Here is a 24,667-nt window from a genome sequence, read left to right on the forward strand (position 1 = left end):
ACATCCAGTGGTGAGGCCACATTTGGGAGTTGTGAGGAGTGTGCAGTTGTCCCTTAGTTAACATTGCTCCCAGGTCCACTTTGACACAGAGTGGTAGTACCTGTTATGGCATCTGGTGCTACCAGAACAGGCTTCCTGACTAAAAATGTATCAAATATTACAGGTGACCAGGGACCGCCTGTGAATTTATATTCCCTTGACGTTTTCTCCTCTGAGGAAAGCCGGTTCAACCTATCTAGGGTGATTGGCATACAACAACACCACCACCACCACCACCACACAGGCGTGGACAGGCGTAACATATTAGGGACCCTACGTCAATGGTGATTAAGTTAGCTAGGATGAATTTTGACAAGTGACTGAGTGCATGATAACAAAGATCTGTAAAATAAAATCGTACCCAAGATTGAATGAAAATTGAGGCAGGGGATAACAGTTTCAAATCAGTTTCTAGATAAAAACTGTGTGAATCAGATAATAATGTAGAAATATTCTAATGGAATGTTACCTCAAGTGTCTGTCCGTCTGCACCACTCATTTCAGTAAGTTATAAAGTAAAGGTTATAAGTAAACAATTAGCTATGATAAGATTCTTTCTCTCTCTTTCTTTCTTTCTTTCTTTCTCTCTCTCACTCTCTTTTTCTTTTGAATCCATTCTCTCCAAATAAAATCTTAAAGAAAACTCAGTGAACGTTTTCTTATGTCCCCTTTCTTCACGAAAAGAAGCTTATTTCTATAGCAACCACAAGAAGAAACGGTAATGATGAAAAGAGTTTTATTCATCATAGCTAAACATATGAAACGATTGATGGCCACTCATGAAACGCAGAACCAGTGACGATGAAGAGAATAAAAAGGGACCCATATAAACACCCTGCACCTAAACATAAAGACTTTATTTTATTATTAAACACCTCTTCTGGAATGGCCGCTGTATACTGAAAAGCATGATAACTGTCAGCAAGCACTTATCCATCCCTTCTAGAAAGTGTAACGGGTCTCCTGAATTTCAGCTATACCCATCCTGAGATGCAATTTACATCCATTCTGAGTACACAAACTAATCAAGAAAAGCGCAATAAACTTACCTTAAGCAGTGTTACACACAATTCCAATATCTGCCAAGGCAAGGACGCCAACAATATTCACTATGTTCAGTGTAACTACTGGTCAGTTTCCTGGTATTCTAGCCACTGCACTCAATTCTGTTGATGTTTAGATGAAACATGAGTGTTTTTTTAGTAGTTAAACAAAAATTGAGATTTTTCTTTTATATATCGGTGGCAGTTCTTTCAGGAAGGAGTCTTTTTTCAACTTTTAGATTCGTTCCAGGTATGGTTCTCTTTATAACTTCAAAGAGAATTTCTGAAGTCAACTGGTAGTCTCACAAAGGTCGTTACAAAATGTTCATCCGACATGTTGATGCCTTTTCTCAGCAAATGTTGGAAATCCTGCAGTTTTCATATTTCTCTTTTGGATAACGGGTAAACTTATTCCAAATGACATGGAATCAACACTGTAGATTTACCTCCCCAATTTAAGATTTGGAGGGGGGGGCGAGGCGGGTATTGCTGTTGGAGCAGGGGTCAGCAGTGTAGGGGTGTAGGATAGAGTAATGTTCTCTAGGGAATTTGTTTTGGGGCTGGATGTTTATCAATTGTGCTTTGTTCTTTATCCTCTTCTTTTTCATTCAGAAGAAGAAGAAGAAGAAGAAGAAGAAAAAGCTTCTAAAGAGAAACTTTAGAAGCTTTTTCTTCTTCTTCTTCTTATTCTTCTTATTCTTCGTCTTCACTGGTGAGCCTGGAAATTTTATTGTCATACGTGACCCCTCCTCATTCATTTCTTATTTCTTGTGAATGGAATTCTTGTTCTTCCACTTGGTTCTTAGTTGATCTCTGTTCCATCTATCTATGTTTTGTATCAGTTCCACTGCTGGTTTCTCCAGCATCCACCGCTGAAGTTCTGTTTGTAGTATGGGAGAAAAGACAGTTGTGGGGCACTTGTGTATTTATGCTTTCTGATTTCCACCATTTTTCATCCTTCCATTTGTCTCTGAGAGACCGTTTTTCTAATAAGCTTTTTCCAGGCAGCACCTTGTCATATGTCCCTGTTGTTGACAGAACGAACTGTACAGATAACAGTCTTGCATAACAATCATCAGATTCCAACTGCTATGTTGTAGTAATGGTTGAAACGTTTTGAAACTATATGGTGGAGTCAACCAAGTATGAATTCGGTCAGAAACGTTAGATAATAAAAACAAATCTTATTTAGCAGTTTAACTATGGTTCCCTTGGAATTTTGGTATATTGGCAGACTAGTTGGAGATGAATAGACGTGTAACATTCAACTGTTCCACATCTTTGAAATGGCTGAAGTATGCCACCAGTAATGTATGTAATCAGTTCAGTCAGAATGGCGTGAATTAAGGCCAAGGTCTTTCATCTGTCCTTGTATCCGGGCTGGAGTTTACCTAACTTAGTTTTTTTCATTTATATTTACTATTAAAATTCTGATAATGTTTCTTACTATCTTCTAATTATAACATTATTAGGGCGAGATATGGATTGGAAACCTGGACGTCGGCATATGAATTTAACATAAAAAAAATAATTATTTAGAATAATAACGACATAGTAGAAACATTATTAGAGTCAGAAAACATTCAACAAAAGAATGAATACTGTTTTAAAATGCTGCTCTGTTTGAGGACCCACCATGCTGCACCGGAAAGAAGCTTCACATGCCTCCCCACAGTGACTTAGTCCACAATACATTGTAGTCTACATTGCACTGTAGAGAATCTACTGTTGATTTTATAAAATAATTTTATATAATGGTTTAAATTAAAGTTTAAAATGCAGAAGTTAAAGATTATGGTTCTATTGTGCTCTAAATAGAAACCTTCATTTCGAACATGCCCATTTCTTATCAAAGAGTCTACAGTTGATTTTATATGCTAGACCCTTCTACATGTACAGTGATGAAACTTCTTAATTGCACTTGTGATGTTAGGCTGTATAAGAGTGTTAACTTTAATCAAGATCAGACTGTTCATTCTTTAATCGGATTTTTTCGATAATTGACTTATGGTACTTACTAGCTGCATTCCGATATAAAGCCTATCCAAGAACACTCTCAGGCACATCAAGTAAATTTGTGTGAATCTTTTAAAAAATCGGAATATATATGTGTATTTGTGCGCGCGCATGTGTGTGTGTGTGTGTGTGTGTGTGTGTGTGTTTCATATTTCAGCAAAATGTGAATACTTATTAACTTGTTTTGGCATCACCTTCTGTAACACCATATATAAATAAATATTATGCTCTTAGTTTAAAGTTATCTATTTGTGGATGTGTGTTCAAATTAATCTACTACTCTCCCCAAGTTCGAATGTCTCTCCCCATAAAATCGTCTCTTAATCCTAAGTTAATAAGTTCGGGTGACAACAGCCCCCTCTCAAAAAGTTCTCTCTTACAACTAACCTTAAATCCGAGTGACAGCAAAATCCCTCACAAAAAAAAAAAAAATTAAAAACGTAGGTATATCTAAAAAAAATATATGACATTGAAGTGACATCCTCTATTAAAAACAATATGAAATGCGTGTAGAAGTACACCTTTAACTAAAATAAATTGATGCTATTTGTTTGAAAAACAAAAACAAAACAAAAACAACAGAGTAAATGCTTATTTTAAAATATAGTGAGGGTTTAGCCCTTATTTACAATTATAGAGGAGAAAACTTATGAACTCTTTACCACAAAAATTTTTGTAATCAATTTTATTTGTGTACAGGCAGCATAATTTAAAAAAAAAATTAAAAATATATTTTATGGTATTTTAAATAAATTTTAAGATATATATTTTATTGTATTTCAAATAAATTTTAAAATAAATATTTTAAGGAAATCTAAATGAATTTTAAAATATATATTTTATGGTATTTTAAATAAATTTAAAAAAATATATTTTATGGTATTTTAAATAAATTCAAAAATATATATTTTATAGAATTTTCAATAAATTTTAAAATATATATTTTATGGTATTTTAAATAAATTCAAAAATATATATATTTTATAGAATTTTCAATAAATTTTAAAATATATATTTTATAGAATTCTAAATAAATTTTAAAATATATATTTTATGATATTTGAAATAAATTTTAAAATATATATTTTATGGTATTTTAAATAAATTCAAAAATATATATTTTATAGAATTTTCAATAAATTTTAAAATATATGTTTTATAGAATTCTAAATAAATTTTAAAATATATATTTTATGATATTTGAAATAAATTTTAAAATATATATTTTATGGTAGTTTAAATATTTGGGGAAAGGGGGGGGGGCTTAGCCTCTATCCAGAACTATAAAGAAAGGAGCATATTTCTGTCTCACCACAAAAACTTTAATCAATTTTATTTGCTTTAAAACAACAGACTAAATATTTGCATTAGTTTAATTGATTAGTTATTTAGATTCACACTTATGGCGGCATTTAAAATTTAATCAAATACAGAAATTTCTGTTACCAGTCACGGGACAAAGATGAAAAAAACTCACATAATTTGATCAAGTAGTTTTCTTTTTCTTTTATTCAAGAAACTCAAATTTCACTGTTTCGACGAGGGTAAAAAAAATGTCCATATTACAATCACCGAATCGATGAACAAGGGCAGCGAACCCTAATATGAAAACTGTCAAAATAATATCTGATTATCTCCCTTTATTATATTCTCTAGAAAAACATGGTCTCGTCTGTTACTTATCGGTAAAAAAAAAAAACGACAAATTTGTTTTCCGTAAATAAAAAAAAAAAATACTTGATCAATGTTTGTGACTTTCGGAATATACAATCTCCATTCTGTGACAAGTAGATACAATATATAAGTTTTTCTTCATTTTTTGTTTATCATTATAAGTGCCAGTCTGAATAAGCACTGTTGAATTATTTAAATTACCGTTCACATCTTGGATTTTATTTTATCAATGTTTCGGTCAATGTCACCATGACTTTCTTCAGATGTGTCATCAAATTCGAGAATCTTTATGTCAAACCTTTTTTCCTGTTTATTTAAGTGTGTCATTCATATGTCTACCATTTTTATCATGCATCAACATTGAAATAATTTATTTTACTTGTATAAAGAAATGAGTGCTTCTTCATTTTAATAGCGAAATTTGAAAATCAAAATATTGAATTTCAAATAAAACCAATTGCATCTAATTAATTGCCATGTCACAATATTGAACATATCCAAAAATTATGAAAAACGATAAAGTTGAAAATTAATTATTAAGTAAAATAATTTTTGAAGAAAATTAGTGAAAATTAAAAAAGTAGAAAAATAAGCAGAATAATTTGTACCTTAACAGAGGAGGTAACTATTTTCTGAAATCTTGGGCTAATTCCAAATCATCAGTGTTTTTTATATCATGTGTTCCAAACAAATATAGCAAAGCATTTTTAGTTGGCCGAAACGTTGTGGAAGAACTATGAAGATGAAGATAACAGTCCACAAATAAATATACAAATTACTCATCTCAAACGATTCCAAGAATAAAATAATAGAAATATCAATTCTCATAAAAACAAAAAGAATCCACTAGAATGTTCCATCATGATTCCCACAATCCAATGCACCACTTCAAAAGCACAGCCAAAAACACATCACCACCCAAACTGTTTGGGCTAATGACATCTCACCATGAATCCATGTTACCACTAGGATCTTCTTTTGGCAGGTGTTTCGCCACTATCAGCTAAAACCTCAAAACAACCCCTCACTGGACCTTGGTTCTGCCTTACCATTATCAGTAATGAAATTACTTCACCTAAACCACCACCACTACTTCAGGAATTACCAGAACCGAATGATGAGCATTTAGCCCTGGCAGAAGAGCTTAGTAAGATCATTGAGAAAGGCCAGAGGATAGGACTGGAGAAAAAACCTCAGCTGCCAAAAGTTTAAACCATAAGAACTACCAGAGCAGCAATAAAACAAATAGCTCTCCAGAGGCTTATCCCATACAACACAACTCTGAACCGGATTTCATATGTTGCATGACTCTACATTGTTAGAAAAAACAGGCCTTCAATTCCAAAAACAATGGAACACAAAACAAGACATTTATTATTTTAAAATATAGTGAGGATTTAAAACATTGGAAACAGAAGCTGCAAAATCAACTGAATCTTTGCAGAAAGGAATTGTCACAAATTAAACAATTCCCTGTTCTTCACCTGCAGTGCAGCTGAAGAACATCGTTTGCAGACTCAGTTAAACATGTGAGACAAAAGTAGGGGAACTGAAAAACATAGTGACAGAACTTGAGAGCAGGATCCTAGCACTTGCCAAAAGAATACAATAGGAGAGCGAGTGCGAAAACCAAAACTGACCTTTTTTTTTAAAAATGCATGACTGCTCAAGGGATGAAGGATTACTGGAGGCCTCTGTTTGAGAATGAGGATATACACAATCACCTTAGCAAATATAGACCCATCTGCTATCTCACTACTGTCTACAAGCTCTTCAATTGCTTGATTGCATACATCATTCATGAACCCTAACCTCCTCCGAAGCATACCTGCAAAAAAGAACAAGCAGGGTGTGGAAGGAAGTGTTTAGGCACAAAGGACCAGTTGTTGATTAATAAGATCATCCTTTAAGACTGTGGGAAAAGGCAGACGAACTTAAGCATTACTTGGATTAATTACCAAAAAGCATATGATAGTGTGACCACAAATGGCTACTGCAGTGCCTTGATCAAAGAAACCATGGCTGTACATATAAAAATGTAACAAACAATAATATTATTAAGGCATACTAAGGGAACAATAAGAATTCCTGATGACAAGATTCAAAGGGAATCTTCCAAAGGAATACCTTATCTTCTTTACTCTTTTGCCTGGTGATAGATATGCTAAGTAAAATACTGAATAAAAACTGTCTACAATCTGGCTAGGGCTGCCAATAAAATCTGAACAAGAGTCACCATCTGCTCTTCATGGATGACCTCAAGCTGTTATTGCTAATTCAGACACTGTCTCAAGTCGACTTTTACAGGTCATACATACCTTCTCCAAAGATATTGGAATAATGTTTAGTCAAGACAAATGTGCCAAGCACTCCATCAAAGCTGGTAAGAAAATCTAGATGGAAAACACACAATTTTGGTGAAGATACTGGCATCAAAAACTTAGAAGGGCAGGAACAATATAAATACCATAGCATAGAAGAGAACGATTTAATTGAGCATGCTCAGCTGAGAGAAAAAACTGGCAGATATTATGTATGCTAAGGAAAATTTTTAAAACATAGCTTACAAACAAAAATAATGTAACTGCCATTAACCAACTAGCCATGTCTGTGATAACATACGACTTTGGTAATATTAACTGGCCACAAAAAGATATAAACAGACTAAACACTAAAACGAAGAAAATGTTGACACTGTACAGAGTGACATACAGAAACCAATGTCTGCCTAGGTTGTATCTTCTGAGATGAATAGGAGGTATGGATCTCTCTTTTCTTTCTGCTACACAACTCTTTCTCTTTCTAACCATGTATTTCAACGCCTTCTTATTGTAATGCATTAATTGAAATGGATTATTTGAACGAACATAAAAAAGATAGAAAAAAAATTAAAAAGGAATGAAAAAAAGAAAATAATTATTAAAAAAAAACCCGGAAAAGTAGTGAAAAAACTTGAAAATCATTCCAAAGATACAAGTTGCATTTTCTATTTGATTTTATTCAAGTTGTTCCTTGTACTGCGACAAGTTTCCAATGCCAGGAAGACATAATGCTGACATGAGCAGACAAGCTGAGACTGAAATGGTAGAAGATTCTCTTCATCTTTCTTGTTATGTCTTGAATTTGTATTTACTCACGGAATTTATTCTGTTCTATTGTCTTGATTTTCTGACGCAGTTCAGCAAGGGCTGTTCGCTGGCGATTAATCACTTGTTCATGTCTCTCTCCTCGACACTGAGCACCGAGATTAGCCAATTCAGATGTTTGCTGGTTCTGAAAAATCGAAACAATTAAACTTGTTACTAGAAATCGTTTTTTTTTTATGTTACTACACCTCAAACAAGGCACAGAGCCATTTAGTCGTGAGGAGATACTATTTGGGACCAGATTTGCAGGAATACTATTTAGGGAGTTGGGCAGCAAGATGTCTGTTTACATTACATTTCAAATTCTGTATGTCCAAAAAAATGTTTGCTGGTTCTGAAAAATAGGAACAATTAAACTCGTTGTTAATATAGTTTTTTCTTTTTTGTCAATTCACCCCAAATAAGACACAGAGCCACCTAGTCGCTATGGGCTACTATTTGGGATTACATTTGCAGGGATACTATTCAGGTAGTTGGGTAACTTATCTCTCTGTCATTAAATTGATCAATTTTATGCCGATCCTGTTTCTCTTGCTGCAAAAATAATCCAGATCTCAATGAAAATAATGCAATTTTTTCACTGAGATCTGGATTATTTTTCTTGAATTTAAGCATGTCAGTACAGTCAGGGAAGCAGAGGCCCGGGAGAGAATTCTAGAGTGCAACAATTCGAGGGAAAAAAGCCATTCGAGTAGAAGGCTTTACAGCATCTAGAGATTTATACAGTGAAGGGGTGGGATTTTGCTGCTTGTCAGGTTTGTCAAGGATATTGTCATTAGTGGATTACTAGTGCTTGGAGTTTGTCAGAGCACTTGCCATTGAAATACTTGTAAAACAGGCACAAGGATGCCACATTTCGGTGATGGGACAGAGGTTGGAGTTTAGTTGATAGTTTAGGTTGGCAGTTGTTTTTTTAACCTTGTCACGGAGCAAAAGACTGGAAATTTTTCGTGATATAGGAGAATTACAGAGACAGAGTAACATTTTCAATAGCAAAATAAAAGCCTTTATATGAGGGTCATTCTAAAAGTAAGGCCTCCTATTTATTTTAACTCACATATTGAAGAGCTATAAAGACAGGAGTGGTACTATTAAAACGAGCAACCTTTTGTGCTCCAGAATTTATTTTTTTATATAGTCATTACCATCTCCAATTAACTTTTGCCAGCAATGAGGTGGTGGGTGTGCATGGGTGTCTAGAGCATGCTTTATCACTCACATCCCTGCAACCACTCTGAAATAGACGAACCCATCTCCTAACTTTTTTTTTTTTTTTTACACAGTGATCACCACTTATCAAGGCCCGGAAGCCACTCAGGGATAAGGGTTATTGCAAGTACATTACGTTAGTGTGGAGATTTGACGAAGTGTTTACTTTACTTAACTGTGCTGACATCAACTGGATCAGTTTCGTAAACATTTGACATTGGTGAATGTTTTACGGTTCAATTTTTTTATTTATGGGGGAATTCAATAATGCATTTCTGCTTCTGACATACGTCCATGACAGGGGTTGCTTTCTTAGGGTCTTATACCGTCAATATTTGCAACAGGGAGATTAAACTTTCAGGTCATGAATGCATAAGTTCAGTCATCATAACAATGCAATTTGCAGTCCTTCCATTCAGATGGAATGAAAAATAGGATGATTTACTTTTGGAACACCCCTCACACATACGTGCATCCCATTTATAAAGGGTCTTTTTATTCTCTTTATCGTCACTATTTCATGAGTGACTATCGATCATGTCGTCTGTTTAACTAAGATGAATAAACTCGTTTTGAGGATACTGTAGAAATAAGCTGCTTTTTTATGAAGAAAAAGTACACAAGGAGACATCTGCTGAGTTTTCTTCAAGGTTTTATTTGGAGAGAATGGACTTAGGAAAGAGAGACTTATCTACTCGTTTACTTCTTAAATTCATTTTCTAACTCAATGAAATGAGTGACATAGATATCAAAGTAACATTCATCTTGAATTACATGTTTCCTACATTATTGGTCGTGCCTATTTACACGGCTTCTAGTAAGAGACTCATTTGAAAGCCTTTGTTTCTCTTAGCTTGAAAACGTGATGTCATTTGTCATTGTTCGACTATTTTGTTTACCCTTTGACCTCTTCCTCCTGCCTCGATTTTACATCAATCATCTCTGGAAAGAATTCTATTTGCAGATTAAATAGAAACTAAGGCTAGGATTTGGGTCTCTTTGCTTTAAAAAATTAAACATTTTTTAATGAGAAATACTACATGAAAGAGACTTTGCAGCACCCACTAGCCCACAAGAGATTGGTCTTCAATAGTGGAATCGTAAGTGGCTAGCCATCTCATGTGATCTTGTCCAGAAACGTGTGTGTGCAGCTATGGTTTGAGCTGCAGTCTCCATCAGGCAGAAGCTAGCTCAACCCAACTTAGGTGAATGTCACCACAAATACGAGTATCTCAGTTTTGCCAGTGTCTATCTTATTAATCGATTCATTTCCTATAATTTATAATAACAAGAAAAGTTCATCTGAGGAGAAATTCTGATGAGTATTTCAACTTACCTCTCTGTCATTAAATTGATCAATTTTATGCCGATCCTGTTTCTCTTGCTGCAAAAATCTTTCCAATAATGCAATTTTTTCACTGAGATCTTGATTATTTTTCTTGGATGTAATTGAGGATGCTTTCTCTCGCCTTAAAATATAAAAACATTTTTTAAATAAAGCTGCTAAATAATAAACTGAATTTTTCAAACATACACATACGCTGTCTGGTCTTGGGTATTATTTTAAAGTCCATCCGGTGATAAAGCCCCAAGTTTTGAGAAGCGTACAGTTATCTATTCATAACCATTACTCTCAGGTTCACTCTGACGGAGTGGAAACACATTATGTATTAATTTATTATAAAAAAAAAGAAGAAGAAGAAGAGATAAAAGAAGTCATTACAACATATTTGTTTCCATCTTCTCTTCTTTCCTCCTTTCTTTTATTCTTTGTCCGTCCAGGTCAGTAAGGAAGCTTATGCCAGTATTTGAAAATACTTATTTTTATTTCAAATTATGTGGTTCAATATTAAAATTTTAAATGCGAGGGGCGTTCCAAAAGTAATGCCTCCTTTTTTTATATTTCGCACGAATGGATCAGAGGGAATTGCAAATTGCATTATGATGATGACTGAACTTATATATTCATGACTTGGAAGATTCATCACTTTATTGCAGATATTGACGATGTAAGACTCTAAGAAAGTAACCCCTGTCATGGACGTGTGTCAGAAGCAGAGATACGTCATTAAATTCCTCCATGCAGAAAAAAATTGAACCGATTAACATTCCCTAGCGTAAGTGGAACGTTTACGAAATCAATGCAGTTGATGTCAGCACAGTTAGGAAATGGGTTCGTCTATTTTAGAGTGGAGACAAAGAATTGAGTGACAAAGCATGCTCAGGACTTTTACAACTGAGATATCAAAAGAGACTGGAAAAATGCAATGAGAATGGTGGTAACTATGTAGAAAAATAAATTCTGGGGTACAAAAGGTCTTTTGTTTTAATGTTTCCACTCCCGTCTTCGTAGCTTTTAAACGTTTTAGTTTTGGAGTTAAAAACCAGGAAGCCTTACTTTTGGAATGACTCCCGTACTTAAACATTTGATACAAGACATCATGTTGTTGCAGAGATCCTGTTTTCTTTGGATTTGGAAAAATTCACAGATCCAGAATTGTATCATGGATCAAACAATACAAACAAGGAGGTAACGGTGGCTAAATGGTTAACAACACAAACTTACAACCTGAGTGTGTCAAGTTCGAATCCAGTTCGTTGCATAGAAACATTTTCACTAATGGATCAAGTACTCAATGTCGTTCTAGAAAGAATTCTAATTAGACACATATTGGATAAACAAATACGAACAACAGAACCATCAGATCACATGAAATAAATTATGGATAATAAAGACATCAAATTACACAAACATGAGTTAAAAAAAAAAAAAAAAAAAAATTGGACTACTAATTAGACATGTTTATTTCATTATCAATCAGAGGAAAATAACTGAAGTTCATGGAAACAATCTATATATTAATACGATAGCATGTGTGTTAGTATCTGTGCCATGCTTACATCCGGGTCGTTTAATTGTTATGTACTTCCATTTCTTGTAATAAGTAATTTTACCAAGAATTCTTCATAAGTTTTTGTTTCGGTTTCAATTATAGCTGATGGCTCTCAAGTCATTTAATTTTTTTATAAATAATTTTACTAAGAATTCTTCATAAGTTTTGGTTTCGGTTGCGATTATAGCTGAAGGAACCCAAGTTATATAGATATATTTTTTTATTTTTTTAAATCGCAACTTTATAATATATAAAAATCGATAGAAGATTAACTCTATAATAATATATATGAAATCTGCAAGAATTACAATATCATATTTAAGCGTATTTTATAACCTGGCTACGCCGGGCGTCCCTGCTAACGTGGATAAATACTTTTGCAGTTTTAACAAAATAGCTACAATTTGGGCCAGAATTGCCTCCATACGGGACAGAGTTAGACGCCAGTGTCGTTTTTTAACGTGGAGAAAAGGTACAAAAATAAAAATTGTCTCAGTCGTGAAGGATTTCTCCTCCACTGAAAGAGAACGAGAAATGGAAGTGCCGCATCTGAAGAACAGATACTACACTTTGATCTTGGCCAAAAGGATTGTTGTAGCATATATCGCACCTCGCCTTTTTGTCATTCTTCATTGTAATATTTTAAAGGTTTATTTGACTTTCAATATCCTAATTTTTGTAAATTTTTGTAATTAGTTTTTGTTTTTTGATCTTCCATATTTTATTAAATCTGATGAATCGTTCTGCATTTTTTTAATAAATTGCCCAAATTCATCACATTAGATGTTGGAAACAATTATCAGTTAACAAACCTAATTGCATTTACAAATTATGTTAGGATATAAGCTAAGTGGCCAACGATAATCAAGGGCAACCCAAAGGCTCCCTTTTCAATAGCTGCTATACCGAGGTATAGGGGAAAGCACCACTACATTTCAGGGTCACTACATTTGTCCTTGATTCACTACATATAATGATGAGTGTTTACCAATAGAACATCAGGTACCATTTTTTAAGTCTTTGGTATGACTTGATCGAGGATAGAACACTAGTCTCTCGGTCCATTAGCACTCTTACCTTTATGCCAAATGGGCCGAGTGTACAGAGAAATTATTTTGACAAAGATGCACACCTTGCAACGAATACAAGAAACAGCATAAAATAATTATCGAATGTACCAAAAAGTCTTTTGAATAAAAATAATAAACCTGACACCAGGCACCTGCATGGGAAGAAACAACAAACTTGATTGATCGTCAAAAAAGAAGATAAGTTAAATGTGAAAGGCCACTTTCGGCAAAAGGTTTGTTTTATTGTTACTTCCATGGCAGATGCTCGTCTGAACTCCAATCCCTCGTACCCCCTCGCCAATCTTTCACGAAAAACACCCGTCTAGCTGAAACCACTGTCAAAAATCTTTATCTGTGCCAAAACCAACACGTAGAGTCCAGGAACAAAGCTCCTTTCTTAGAAGTGCACGCCTGTGGAACTCTGTTCCGTCTGCCTGTTTCCCACCTGACTACAACTTGGATGTCTTCAAGTCCAACATAAACAAATTCCTGATGAACCGCCCCCTTAAGTAGACACTTTATCAAATCTCAACATTAACGTACTGTACATGCAATTACCCTTATCCTCGTGGTGGCTTCCGGGCCTTGATAAGTGATGACCACCTTGTAAAAAAAAAACAACACAGGTGTAATAAAGTCAAACCAAACTCAGGTCAATTCAGTGAAACGACAATGGCTGAATAAAACAGTCTTTGGAGTGTAGTTACAATGGCAATGTCGTCTCGAAGAGGCGTTTCAGATGGTCATAAATGGTTAAAATAATAACAGCCGAAAAAGATATCGAGATTGATTGACGATTTGGGCTCCAAGAAGAATCAACTCATCGAATTACTGAGTTTCAATCTCCCTCCTAATAACCAACCATCCATAACTGCCAGCAAGAATAAAGATATATTGTTATATTTTTATATATCAGTGTGTCGTCATTCTTTTAAACACACCATAAATACAACAATAGTAACTTATATGATGTTACTTATTTTATTCTCGAGCATGACACTATATATATATATATATATATATATATATATATATATATATATACAAGCACACACTTGATATGTAATATTTGCATATGATTACTTACTCCAAATCACTTTGCAACCTTTTAATGCGTTGTGTTTTTTCCTCAATCACTTGCGATAAAGCTGCCAGTTTTTGTCTGAGATCATTCATTTCCTTTTGTTGCCTGTTGATTGAGGATTTACTATATTCCACTTTCTTCTTACTTTCTTCACTGAGTTCCCCTAAAAATACAAAGTCGGTTAGAATTACACAAAATAACAAACGCTTCTTCAGCCGCAATTACGAATAAATAATGCTTAGATTCGTATTATTTGGATTAGATTGTAAGAGAGTAATAGCCGCAGCCAAACGAAGACATACTGAAATAATCAAGGAAAGCATAGAATCGTAGAAGATAGGAACTCACGATTTCTGGAAAATTTATAATAGTGTAGTGAATAAAGGGCAATCAGTAATTCCCCCACTATTCAACAACCAGAAGGTCGCATACACAGCAACCGAAAAGGCGGAACTACTTGCTCGGTGATTCGCCTCCAACTCCACCCTAGAGTCAACAAACAACTTCCTCCCAAATTTCTCTATGTGGACGGAAGCCATAATTGATGATCTGAAAATCACCCCTTCTCCTGTCTGTGATATCATAAAATACTTAGACACCTTCAAGGCATGTGGACATGATCTCGTCCCTGCTATACTAATTAAGAAATGCTCAGCTGAACTAGCCCCTATACTTAGATTCGTATTATTTGTATTACCTTATAAACTATGCCATGGATCATTGTGGCATAGTGGATAAGGTAATCATTAAAAAATTTAGTTGTAAGTCATACTCTTCTGGAGGTTGCAGATTCAATTCTCAATGTGGGTGACACTAAAAATACAATTATGAATTATTTAGGACTTCTACCAAGTCATGGCTGACGGAACAAGAGCAGGCTACTCCCACCCTGTAAATTAAATAAAGTGTTTCATTCGAAATTCCGTGCAGATTCTTGAGTTTGACAAGATACACCTGAAGATGGCCAAAGATTACATCGGCTGAAACATTGTGAAAATAACACTCAAGATGAGAATAGAAGAATCCAAATGATATAAATAATCAATCGTCATCTCCAAATTTCAGAATGATAATGCTTAGATTATTTTGAACAAAGATGTTCTATTGGGTTAAAGTCTGGAGATATGCTTAGCTAATTCATTAACTTTACTCTCAGCCTCTCCAGTAAAGCAGTGATTGTCTTGGAGGTGTGTTTGAGGTTATTGTCTGTTGGAACACTGTCCTGCGACCCAGTTTCTGGAGGAAGGAGATCATGCTCTGCTGAAGCATTTCACAGTACTTCAATGAAATGCAACTTTCATATACCTACAGCATTCATGCAATCCCACACCATAAGATTTCCTCCACTATGTTTCACTGTAGGCATGACACACTTATCTTTGTACTCCTCACCTCGTTGCCACCACACATGCTTAAGGTCATCGGAACAAAACAAATTAAATTTTGTCTATCAAACCATAGGAAATGGTTCCAGTAATTCATGTGCTTTGTTTACATACCTTCAGCAAACTGTTTGCGGGCTTCCTTGTGTATCGTCTTCAGAAGATGTTTTCTCCAGGGGTGACAGCCATGCACACCAATTTCATGTAGAGTGCAGCATATAGTCTGAGCACTATTAAACTGACCCTCCACCTCTTCACCCTATGCAGCAATGCTGAGAGCACTTCTACGCTGATCTTTCAAAGAAAGCATTTGGATGTGATGCTCAGCACGTGTATTCAGCTTCTTTGGACGATCTACCCGAGACTTGTTCTGAGTGGACCCTGTTCTTTTAAAACGCTGGATGATCTTAGCCACTGTGCTGCAGCTCAGTGTTAGGGTGTTAGCAATCTTCTTGTAGTGCAACAACACGTCTTTTAAAATTCTCTGAGAGTTCTTTACTATGTGGTGCCATGTTGGAACTTTCAGTGACCTGTATGAGAGTTGTACTACAAATTTGAACATACCTGCTCCCTATGCATACATGGACCTAGTAATACTAATGAGTCACATGACATTTTGGAAAAAAAATGATAAGTAGTTCTCAATTTGGACATTTATGGGTGTAGTTTCTTAAGGGTTTTGTTAGATATCCTAACTGTAATCTCTGAACGTATATACCATACACTGGAAAAAGCAGGGAAGGGTAGAGTGGTAGCCGTACATATATTTAAGGCTTTTGACAGGGTATAGCAAGATGATCTTCTTAGGAAAATCAGATCCTATCGTATTACTGGACGACTACTTAACATAATTAAATTCTTCTTAAATAAGAGAAGAATCTGGGTTGTCTCCGACGGTCTTACATCTAAACAAGATGATATAAATGTAGGTATACCTCAGGATTCTATCTTTTGACCTTTATTATTCCTGATATTAATAAATTACCTCCTTGATAAAATTGTCTCTGAGATGGTTTTATTTGCTGATGACACCATGCTCTATAACAGGCATAAAGGAAAAACAAATGAAAATATATCTAAGGAAATGGCAGAAATACTAGAAGAAGACCTCCCATCTGTAGAGGAATGGAAACAAAAATGGATGGTCACATTCAATGCTGCCAAGACTAAGCTTGTTTCTTTCAATAATTACAAGAAACCTTTTCAACCACTAATAGCTATGGTTAAAGATACATTGCCTGAAAATACTTCTTTCAAACTTCTCGGCTTAACGTTCACAGGGAACATGAGTTGGAACAGATACATTGAGAGCATTGCCAGGGCGCTGCAAGGAATGTGGGTTGTGTTTATTTGCTTCCCCACTGAGTAAATTAGGCATGAGGCCGTTTTTTAATGTGGAGAGGGAGGAGGGGAAGGGAAATAGGGACTAGCTCCCGAGAGGTGAGAAATAGGAGCTGGATAGTGAGAGCCTTTTGGTATATAGGGTTGCCCCTATATGGACCAGAAGCCCATTGCCACAAGGACAATGGTCTTTGATTGCAGCATCAAATAGATACTACAGATACTGCACTTTGAGATACTAAAACTTTTATTCAAGCAAAAAATGAACATGAACAAAAAACTTTGGCCCGAAGGCCACAAAAGTCTCTCCTGCAAGAGGAAGGTGGGCTGTATTTATTTGCTTCCCCACGAGAGCAAATTAGGCATGAGGCCATTATTTAATGTGGAGAGGGGGGAAGGGGAAGGGGACCAGCTTCCGAGAGGTGGCAAATGGGAGCTGGATAGTGAGAGCATCTTGGTATATAGGGTTGCCCCTACATGGACCAGGAGCTCATTGCCACAAGGACAATGGTCTCTGATTGCAGTATCTACCGGAACAGATACTACACTTTATTCAAGCAAAGTAAGTTCCAACTGAACAAAAAACTTAGGCACAAGTCCAACTCAAAAGGGGGAAAAAGGGTCATCTTTGTCACTCCAGAACTAAAACAAAAGTTTCTCTTAGCTAGTACCTTCTTTCACCATAATACCGCATTCACCCTTTCGTACTGGGGGACGTCCTACTTAGAACCCAATTGTTTAAAACATTTTTATTTCCGTTGATCTTGGCCTGAAGGTCATAAAGGTCCCTCCTGCGAGAGGAAGGTCAGCTCTCTCTACTGTGCTAGAAAGTTACTTATGCCTGAAAATATCCTGTACCTCTACAAGGCCACCATTCGCCCATGTATAGAGTATTGTTGTCACGTTTGGGCTGGTGCATTTGCTACTAGTATCATTCCTGGACAGGGTTCAAAAGAGAGTCGCCAACCTGATAGGTCCTGAACTGTCACCTAGGCTTCAGCCTCGCTCTCATCAACAAAATGTTGCATCCGCCTGCCTGTTCTACAAGTATTTTAATGGTGGATGCACTGACTTTTTAACCTCTCGACGTAAATATCCCTGACAAGCCCGACAAGCAACTAATTCCCATCCCTACACAGTAAAGATCCCTAGATGTAAGAAAGCCTTCTACTCTAATAGTTTCTTCCCCAGAACTGCTAAACTTTAGAATTACCTTCCGGGTTTCTGCTTCTCCAACTGTACTGACAAGCAGAAGTTCAAGTGTAATGTGAACAGACATCTTACTGCTCAACTCCCTAAATATTATCCCTGCAATATATGCCCCCTACATCAAAGTGGCACTGTGCCTTGTTTGGAGTAAAAATGGAATACATGGTTTGATAGTAGATTTGTAGAGTGAGAAAGTGTTTAGAGTGAGAGAGAGAACACACTCTACAAGAAGCAGAAAGAGCAATAAATATTGACTTCAGGAAAGATTTCATGAGCAAGAAAAAACAAAAGTGTTTACGTGTAAAAACATTTAAGAAACCGATAATAACTGATAGTAGCTTTTATGCCATAAAAAATACAAGTTGTTTTTTAGAAAAAGCGCTCACTGCTGCCAATTTCTTACCTTTGATATCAGATAAACGAGCAGATGTCCCTAAAAGGTCTTTCCGTAAACCAATAATAACCTCCTCCTTTTCTTGTAGCTGCTGCTTTAATTCCAATGTTTCTTTCCTGTAAATAACACCACAAAAGATCCATCTTCACATATGTTAGAAAAACAAAAGATTAATACACGATTCTAAAGCCGAAACTGCATAACATGTGATCAGAATAAAATATGGGCTAAAGCTTTCTGAGATTTGGTTTGGTTTGTTTATTTAATAACAACTGTTTTCATTTGAGGTCATTTAATGCTGAAACGCAAGGTATGTTATTAATGATTAACTGTTTGTAATTAGTTGAAAATGAGTAACTTTTTTTTTTACCAAAGTGTAACTTCCTATTTTACATAACAGTATATAAACTAAACCAATATCTAAAAGTACAAAATAGAAAAAGAAATCCAAGCATGCACCTATTAAAATTAAGTTCATTATTGATGGAGTCATCCTTATTCAAAACAACAAACAATGAGGAAGTAAAAGTCAGCCGAATCTTTGTTTGAGAGAAGTCCTGCTATTGCCTAATAGAAACATTAATCTGTGTGAAGGAATAACAAAGAATTTGATTGATTTGTTAGCTGGAATAAACACCATGTGTATTTATAAAACCATCCGGTGACACGAATTCTATGCATTTTAGCTTGCCGATTTTCTACAAGGATGAAATGCAGAAGCTTCTGTGTAGCTTTTTGTCATAAATATATTTTCATAACCTACTACCTAGCATTTCTCACGCATTGAACAATGTTAAAGTAAATACTGGTGGTCAATACATAAAATAGTATCTCTCCTAAAATTTTATGTGGATCCGTTTTATTATAGCTTTGCAAATGCATATACATTTAATATGTTCAGATTACTAACCAATATCTGATGTACGTTTTGTGTATATCATCAGTCACTTTCATTCGTTATCCTAAATTATTTTTAAAAATTCCTAGGAGAATTCCAAAACAAATCATATTTAACGTTGGTAACATGATACTTATTCACTAGTTATTTTCTCCTTCCTCTCTCATGATCGTAACCGGGAATATTTCTGTATTTGTCACATTTTCTTGGACCATCGTTGCCAATATTTACTTTTTCTTCCGATGCATTTCACATTAGTCCTTCCGTTTACAATGCTTGCAATAAGGACCGCTACTTTTAAAAATTCCGGACACTTTCATTGGTTGTTTGCATATGTTTATCAGATAAAGGGAATATCGAAATAAGGGAATTTCAGACGATTAATAACACCTCTCACGAACTAAATGCACAAATACATCTCTTTTATACGCTGCACAATTTAACGCTACTTTGTATTTTCATCTAAAATTTAAATTATTCACCTTTGTTTCTTTTCGTTTAAATGCATTATTTTAAAATATGCCGATAAGCAATTAGAATTGCAACATCTTCTCTTTACACACATTATCCCTTTCAAATACTTTAACCTAAAAAAACATTCTTTTCTAACTTTCAGAATTTCATTTTCACTTCTTTTTTTTTCATATATACATTAAGAACTTATTAAAACGCAGATACAAAATTAGTCACACAACATCTTTCAATTCTGTACAATTTAATACCATTCTGTATTTTAATCTAAGAATTTTAATACTTCGACTTTTTCCATTGAAAAACGCAAATAAACTTTTGCAACATCTTTTATCTGCTGCACAACTAAAACCTTTAAACAACTTAAGCATTTTCAGAATAAGTAGGGAATAAGTACTCCACCCAACTTCACTGGACCGTCCATAGAGTGGACTAAAGAAGGATTGAGACAGCTCGATAAGACGACCAGGAAACTCATGACTATGCACAACGCACTACACCCAAAGGACGATGTTGACAGACTCTATGTGAAAAGAAAAGACGATAGGAGAGGACTGGTTTGTATAGAAGATTGTGAAGAAAAAGAACTAGAAAAATACATAATGCAAAATACTGAAAGAATAATTATGGCAGCAAGAGACACTGAAAAAATCAACAAAACAGAAAACAGAGAGAAAACGGATAAAACGAGAAAAAAACAATGGAAAGAGAAGCAACTACACGGAAGATTAATAAGAATAACAAAAGATGAGAATAATGAAAACACCTGGACATGGATACGAAAAGGACACATAAACAAAAGAATTCAGGTGATAAGTCATCTCCCTCTCAGTACAGACCAATAAGTCTCCTGTGTGTTATGAGTAAGTTGCTGGAATCCATATTAAATAGAGAAATAGTCAACCACCTCAGCAGGAATAACCTTCTTAGTGACACACAATATGGTTTCCGCTCTGCAAGATCTACCGCAGATGTGCTGACGGTTATATCCCACAGGATTAGTGAATCCCTTGACAAAGGCTTCCTTTCTAGGGCAATTGCTCTTGACATATTGAAGGCCTTCGAAAAGGTATGGCATAAGGGTCTACTTCACAAGATTTCCAGCTACGGTATAACTGGAAATGTTTTCTCAATCATTAAATCATTTCTCTCCGATAGGCTCATAAGAGTAGTGGTAGATGGACAAAAATCGGAGGCCTGCAATATAAATGCTGGAGTCCCTCAGGGATCAATCCTGGGCCCAACTCTCTTCCTGATCTACATCAATGACCTCCCTAAACACATACTTAAATCATTCGTTGACATCTATGCTGATGACACGACCATCTATGGCAACACATCAAAGGCTGTAAATGACAAAGTTCTCTCTGATTCTCTCTCCTCTGATCTCGAGCGTGTGGTTCAGTGGGAGAAGATGTGGCTGGTTACCTTTAATGCATCCAAAACCAAATTCCTATCCTTACATCATCAACGCTCTGATCCCCATCTGCCATCAATTGTGATGGATGGCTCTCGTCTGGGTGAGGCCCCGTGTTTTGACAAGCTTCTGGGTTTGACCTTTACTCCTGATCTGAAATGGAACACGTACATCAAGTCTGTTGCCATGGTCGCTGGAAAGATGGTGGGATCATTCTACCGCTCCAGAAGATATCTCACTACTGATGCAATTCTCTATCTATATAAAAGCCAAGTACGTCCAAGGATGGAATACTGTTGCCATATCTGGGCAGGAGCTGCTAAAAACAGCCTATTCTGCCTTGACAGAGTACAAAATAGACTTTGTGGCTTAGTGGGGGATGCCCTTTTCTCTACCCTGCAACCTCTCTCCCACAGAAGAGACGTTGCGAGCCTATCCTTGTTTTATCGTTATTTCCATGGCAGGTGCTCATCTGAACTCCAATCTCTGGTCCCCCCTCGCCAATCTTTCACGAAAAACACCCATCTAGCTGAATCCACTGTGAAAAATTTCCCCCACTCTATATCTGTGCCTAAATCAAAACGCAGATTCCATGAACAAAGCTTCTTTCTTAGAACTGCATGCCTGTGGAACTCTGTTCCGTCTGCCTGTTTCCCACCGGACTACAACTTGGATATCTTCAAGTCCAATGTTAACAATTTCCTCATGAACCGCCCCCTTAAGTAAACACTTCATCAAATCTCCACACTAACGTAATGTACTTGCAATGACCCTTATCCCTGAGTGGCTTCCGGGCCTTGATAAGTGACGATCACTGTGTAAAAAACAAAACAAAAAAAAACCTGAGAAACTGAATCCCTAATAACTGCAGCACAAGATAACCTGATAAGAACCAACCATATCAAAGCAAAGATCGATAAAACACAAGGAAACAGCAAATGCAGATTCCTGTGAACAAAGACACGAAGCGATAAACCATATAGTAAGCGAATGCGGCAAACTGGCTCAAAAGGAATACAAGAACAGGCACAACCAAGTCGGGAGAGCATTACACTGGGAAATATGCAAACATCTGGATTTCAAACACACAGACAAATGGTACAAGCATAAACCGGCAACAGTACTTGAAAACAAGAATCACAAAATCCTATGGGGCATGGACATACGAATAGATAAACCCATTAAAGCAAGAAAACCGAATATCATAATAATTAACAAGAACAAAAAGTCCTGTCAAATCGTAGACTTTGATATTCCAGCTGACTACAGAGTGAATATCAAAGAAAAGGAGAAACTGAGGAAATACACAGAGCTAGCCAGAGAGCTGAAAGGATTATGGGTGATTAAGAAAATGAAGATAATACCTATAATAGTAGGAGTACTAGGAACAATCCCAAAAAACTTTGAAAAAAGAATGGACACATGCATATCAAAACTTTAAAAATTAACGCAGTTAAACGTCTAAATGTATACATGCAAGAAACAAGTTAAGTCACCTTATGCTTGCCAAGTTCCAGTTTTTCATGTTTACCTCTTAGCAGTTAATTTTTTGGTTAAAAACCAAATCGAATTTGTTCCACATGTCCGAATACCATATATATCAAGTTTCAAGTCTGTAGACTAACAGTTGACAGATTAGTTTGTTAGAGACAGTTCTGCACGCACGAACACACAGACAAGGTCACTTTTATATGCATATATAGATTCTTAAAAATACTTAGAAAGTCTTAATAATCTATGTAATAATATGCTAAGGCCACTTCATGTTATTTTTTACAAGACAGGATCGTCCGAGTACTGAACGCACAATGCAAAAACTATTATTTTTAGATCTCATATGATGTCACTATTCTGTCAAACGGGAAATTCGATTTAAAATTAACTCCCAAGTGAGAATGAAAGTATAATATCTGTTCTGTCCAAAAATTATATAATAATATCATGGAATTTGTGCTTGAGCTGGAGTCTATAGTATGGAAATATGTCACAAACTCCTACAAGGTTTTTTTTTTGTAAATAGCACCCTCCCCCATAACTGGATATATTCTCACACTACATTGACCAGAATACTTAGATAAGTATCTTTCAGTTTGAAAAAAAAGTGGTACAGTAACATGGTGGGGTCTTTGTTTGTTCCGGATATCCATAGAATGCGTGGAAAGATACAACTGCAAAATTTCAACAGATTCTATCAGTGTTGAAATTTAATAAGAATTATTTTATACTTTTAAATATCATTAAATGTCATCTTTGGATTGTTTTTGCTAATCAACCGGTATAGAGAAATCTTTTTTTCAACATCAATGGGTACAATACATGTAAATTGATGCATGGAATGAAACCGAATAAAAGTGAACTCCAATCTTTACATCTAGCCCAATTAAAATGGACGGCTCTCATCTTGGGAGAAGCACCATCTCTTGACAAGCTTCTGGGACTGACTGTCACTACTGATCTGAAATGGAACACATACATCAAATCTGTTGCCAAGATCGCTGGAAAAATTGTTGGATCACTCTGCCACTCCAGTAGATATCTCACTGCGGATGCAATTTTCTATCTGTATAAGAGCCAAATATGTCCTAAAATGGAATACTGTTGCCACATATGGGCAGGAGCTGCTCGACGTGCCCTCTTTTGCCTTGATAGAGTTCAGCTTCGAAACCTAGAAGGTTATGCCCTTTTCTCTTTCCTCCCTGCAACCTTTTTCCCACAGAAGAAACATTGCGAACCTGTCTCTGTTCTATCGTTATTTCATGGCAAGTGTTCGTCTGAGCTCTAATCTATAGTCCCTCTTTGCCAAACTTTCACAAAAAAAAACAATCAACTAGCGACAACCACTGTCTACAATTTTTCCCACTCTTTATCTGTGCCTAATTCTAAATGCAGATTCCATGAGCAAAGCTTCTTTCCAAGAACTGCCTGCATGTGGAACATTGTTTCACTGGCCTGCTTCCCAGTCGATTACAACACAGTAGCCTTCAAGTTCAATGTAAACAAGTTCTCGTTGAGCTGTCCCCTTAAATAATCCAAATTCTACACAATGTACACTATTAACAATAACTAAACTACCATCTTACATTTATTAACCCTTATTCTCAAGTGGTCTTCGGGCCTTGATAAGTGGTGACTACCTTGTAAAACAAAATCAAGGACTAAAGAGCCTTAAAGAAAAGTGAACAAACTACTTCACTAATAATTGAAGTTAGTTTGGAAAATAGATAAAGTTAATTCATAGAAGACAATGCAATGCAGATGTGAAACGATTAAACACAAACCAAAGCAAATTAATACATATAGCAGTGGAACGAACTATACAGCATAATCACGTTGACACATCGGTTTACATTAGATTACTGAAGTTAAGCAACGCTCAGCCT

At 35.6% G+C, this 24,667-nt stretch overlaps 1 protein-coding gene across 1 annotated transcript in view; it reads right to left on the reverse strand.

The window, feature by feature from the left end:
- LOC145289786 (forkhead-associated domain-containing protein 1-like) overlaps nucleotides 1-24,667 on the reverse strand; it is a 129,844-nt gene that overhangs the window by 39,205 nt on the left and 65,972 nt on the right. Inside the window, exons 16-19 of the mRNA XM_080136437.1 lie at nucleotides 18,511-18,617; nucleotides 14,179-14,338; nucleotides 10,464-10,596; nucleotides 7,910-8,045 (exon numbers count right to left, since the gene is read on the reverse strand). Coding sequence (XP_079992563.1) covers nucleotides 7,910-8,045; nucleotides 10,464-10,596; nucleotides 14,179-14,338; nucleotides 18,511-18,617 — 536 coding nt within the window. The remainder of the gene's footprint in view (nucleotides 1-7,909; nucleotides 8,046-10,463; nucleotides 10,597-14,178; nucleotides 14,339-18,510; nucleotides 18,618-24,667) is intronic.

Source organism: Euprymna scolopes, chromosome 2, assembly GCF_053919585.1.
Source record: "Euprymna scolopes isolate OS-2025 chromosome 2, ASM5391958v1, whole genome shotgun sequence".
Lineage (NCBI taxonomy): Eukaryota > Metazoa > Mollusca > Cephalopoda > Sepiida > Sepiolidae > Euprymna > Euprymna scolopes.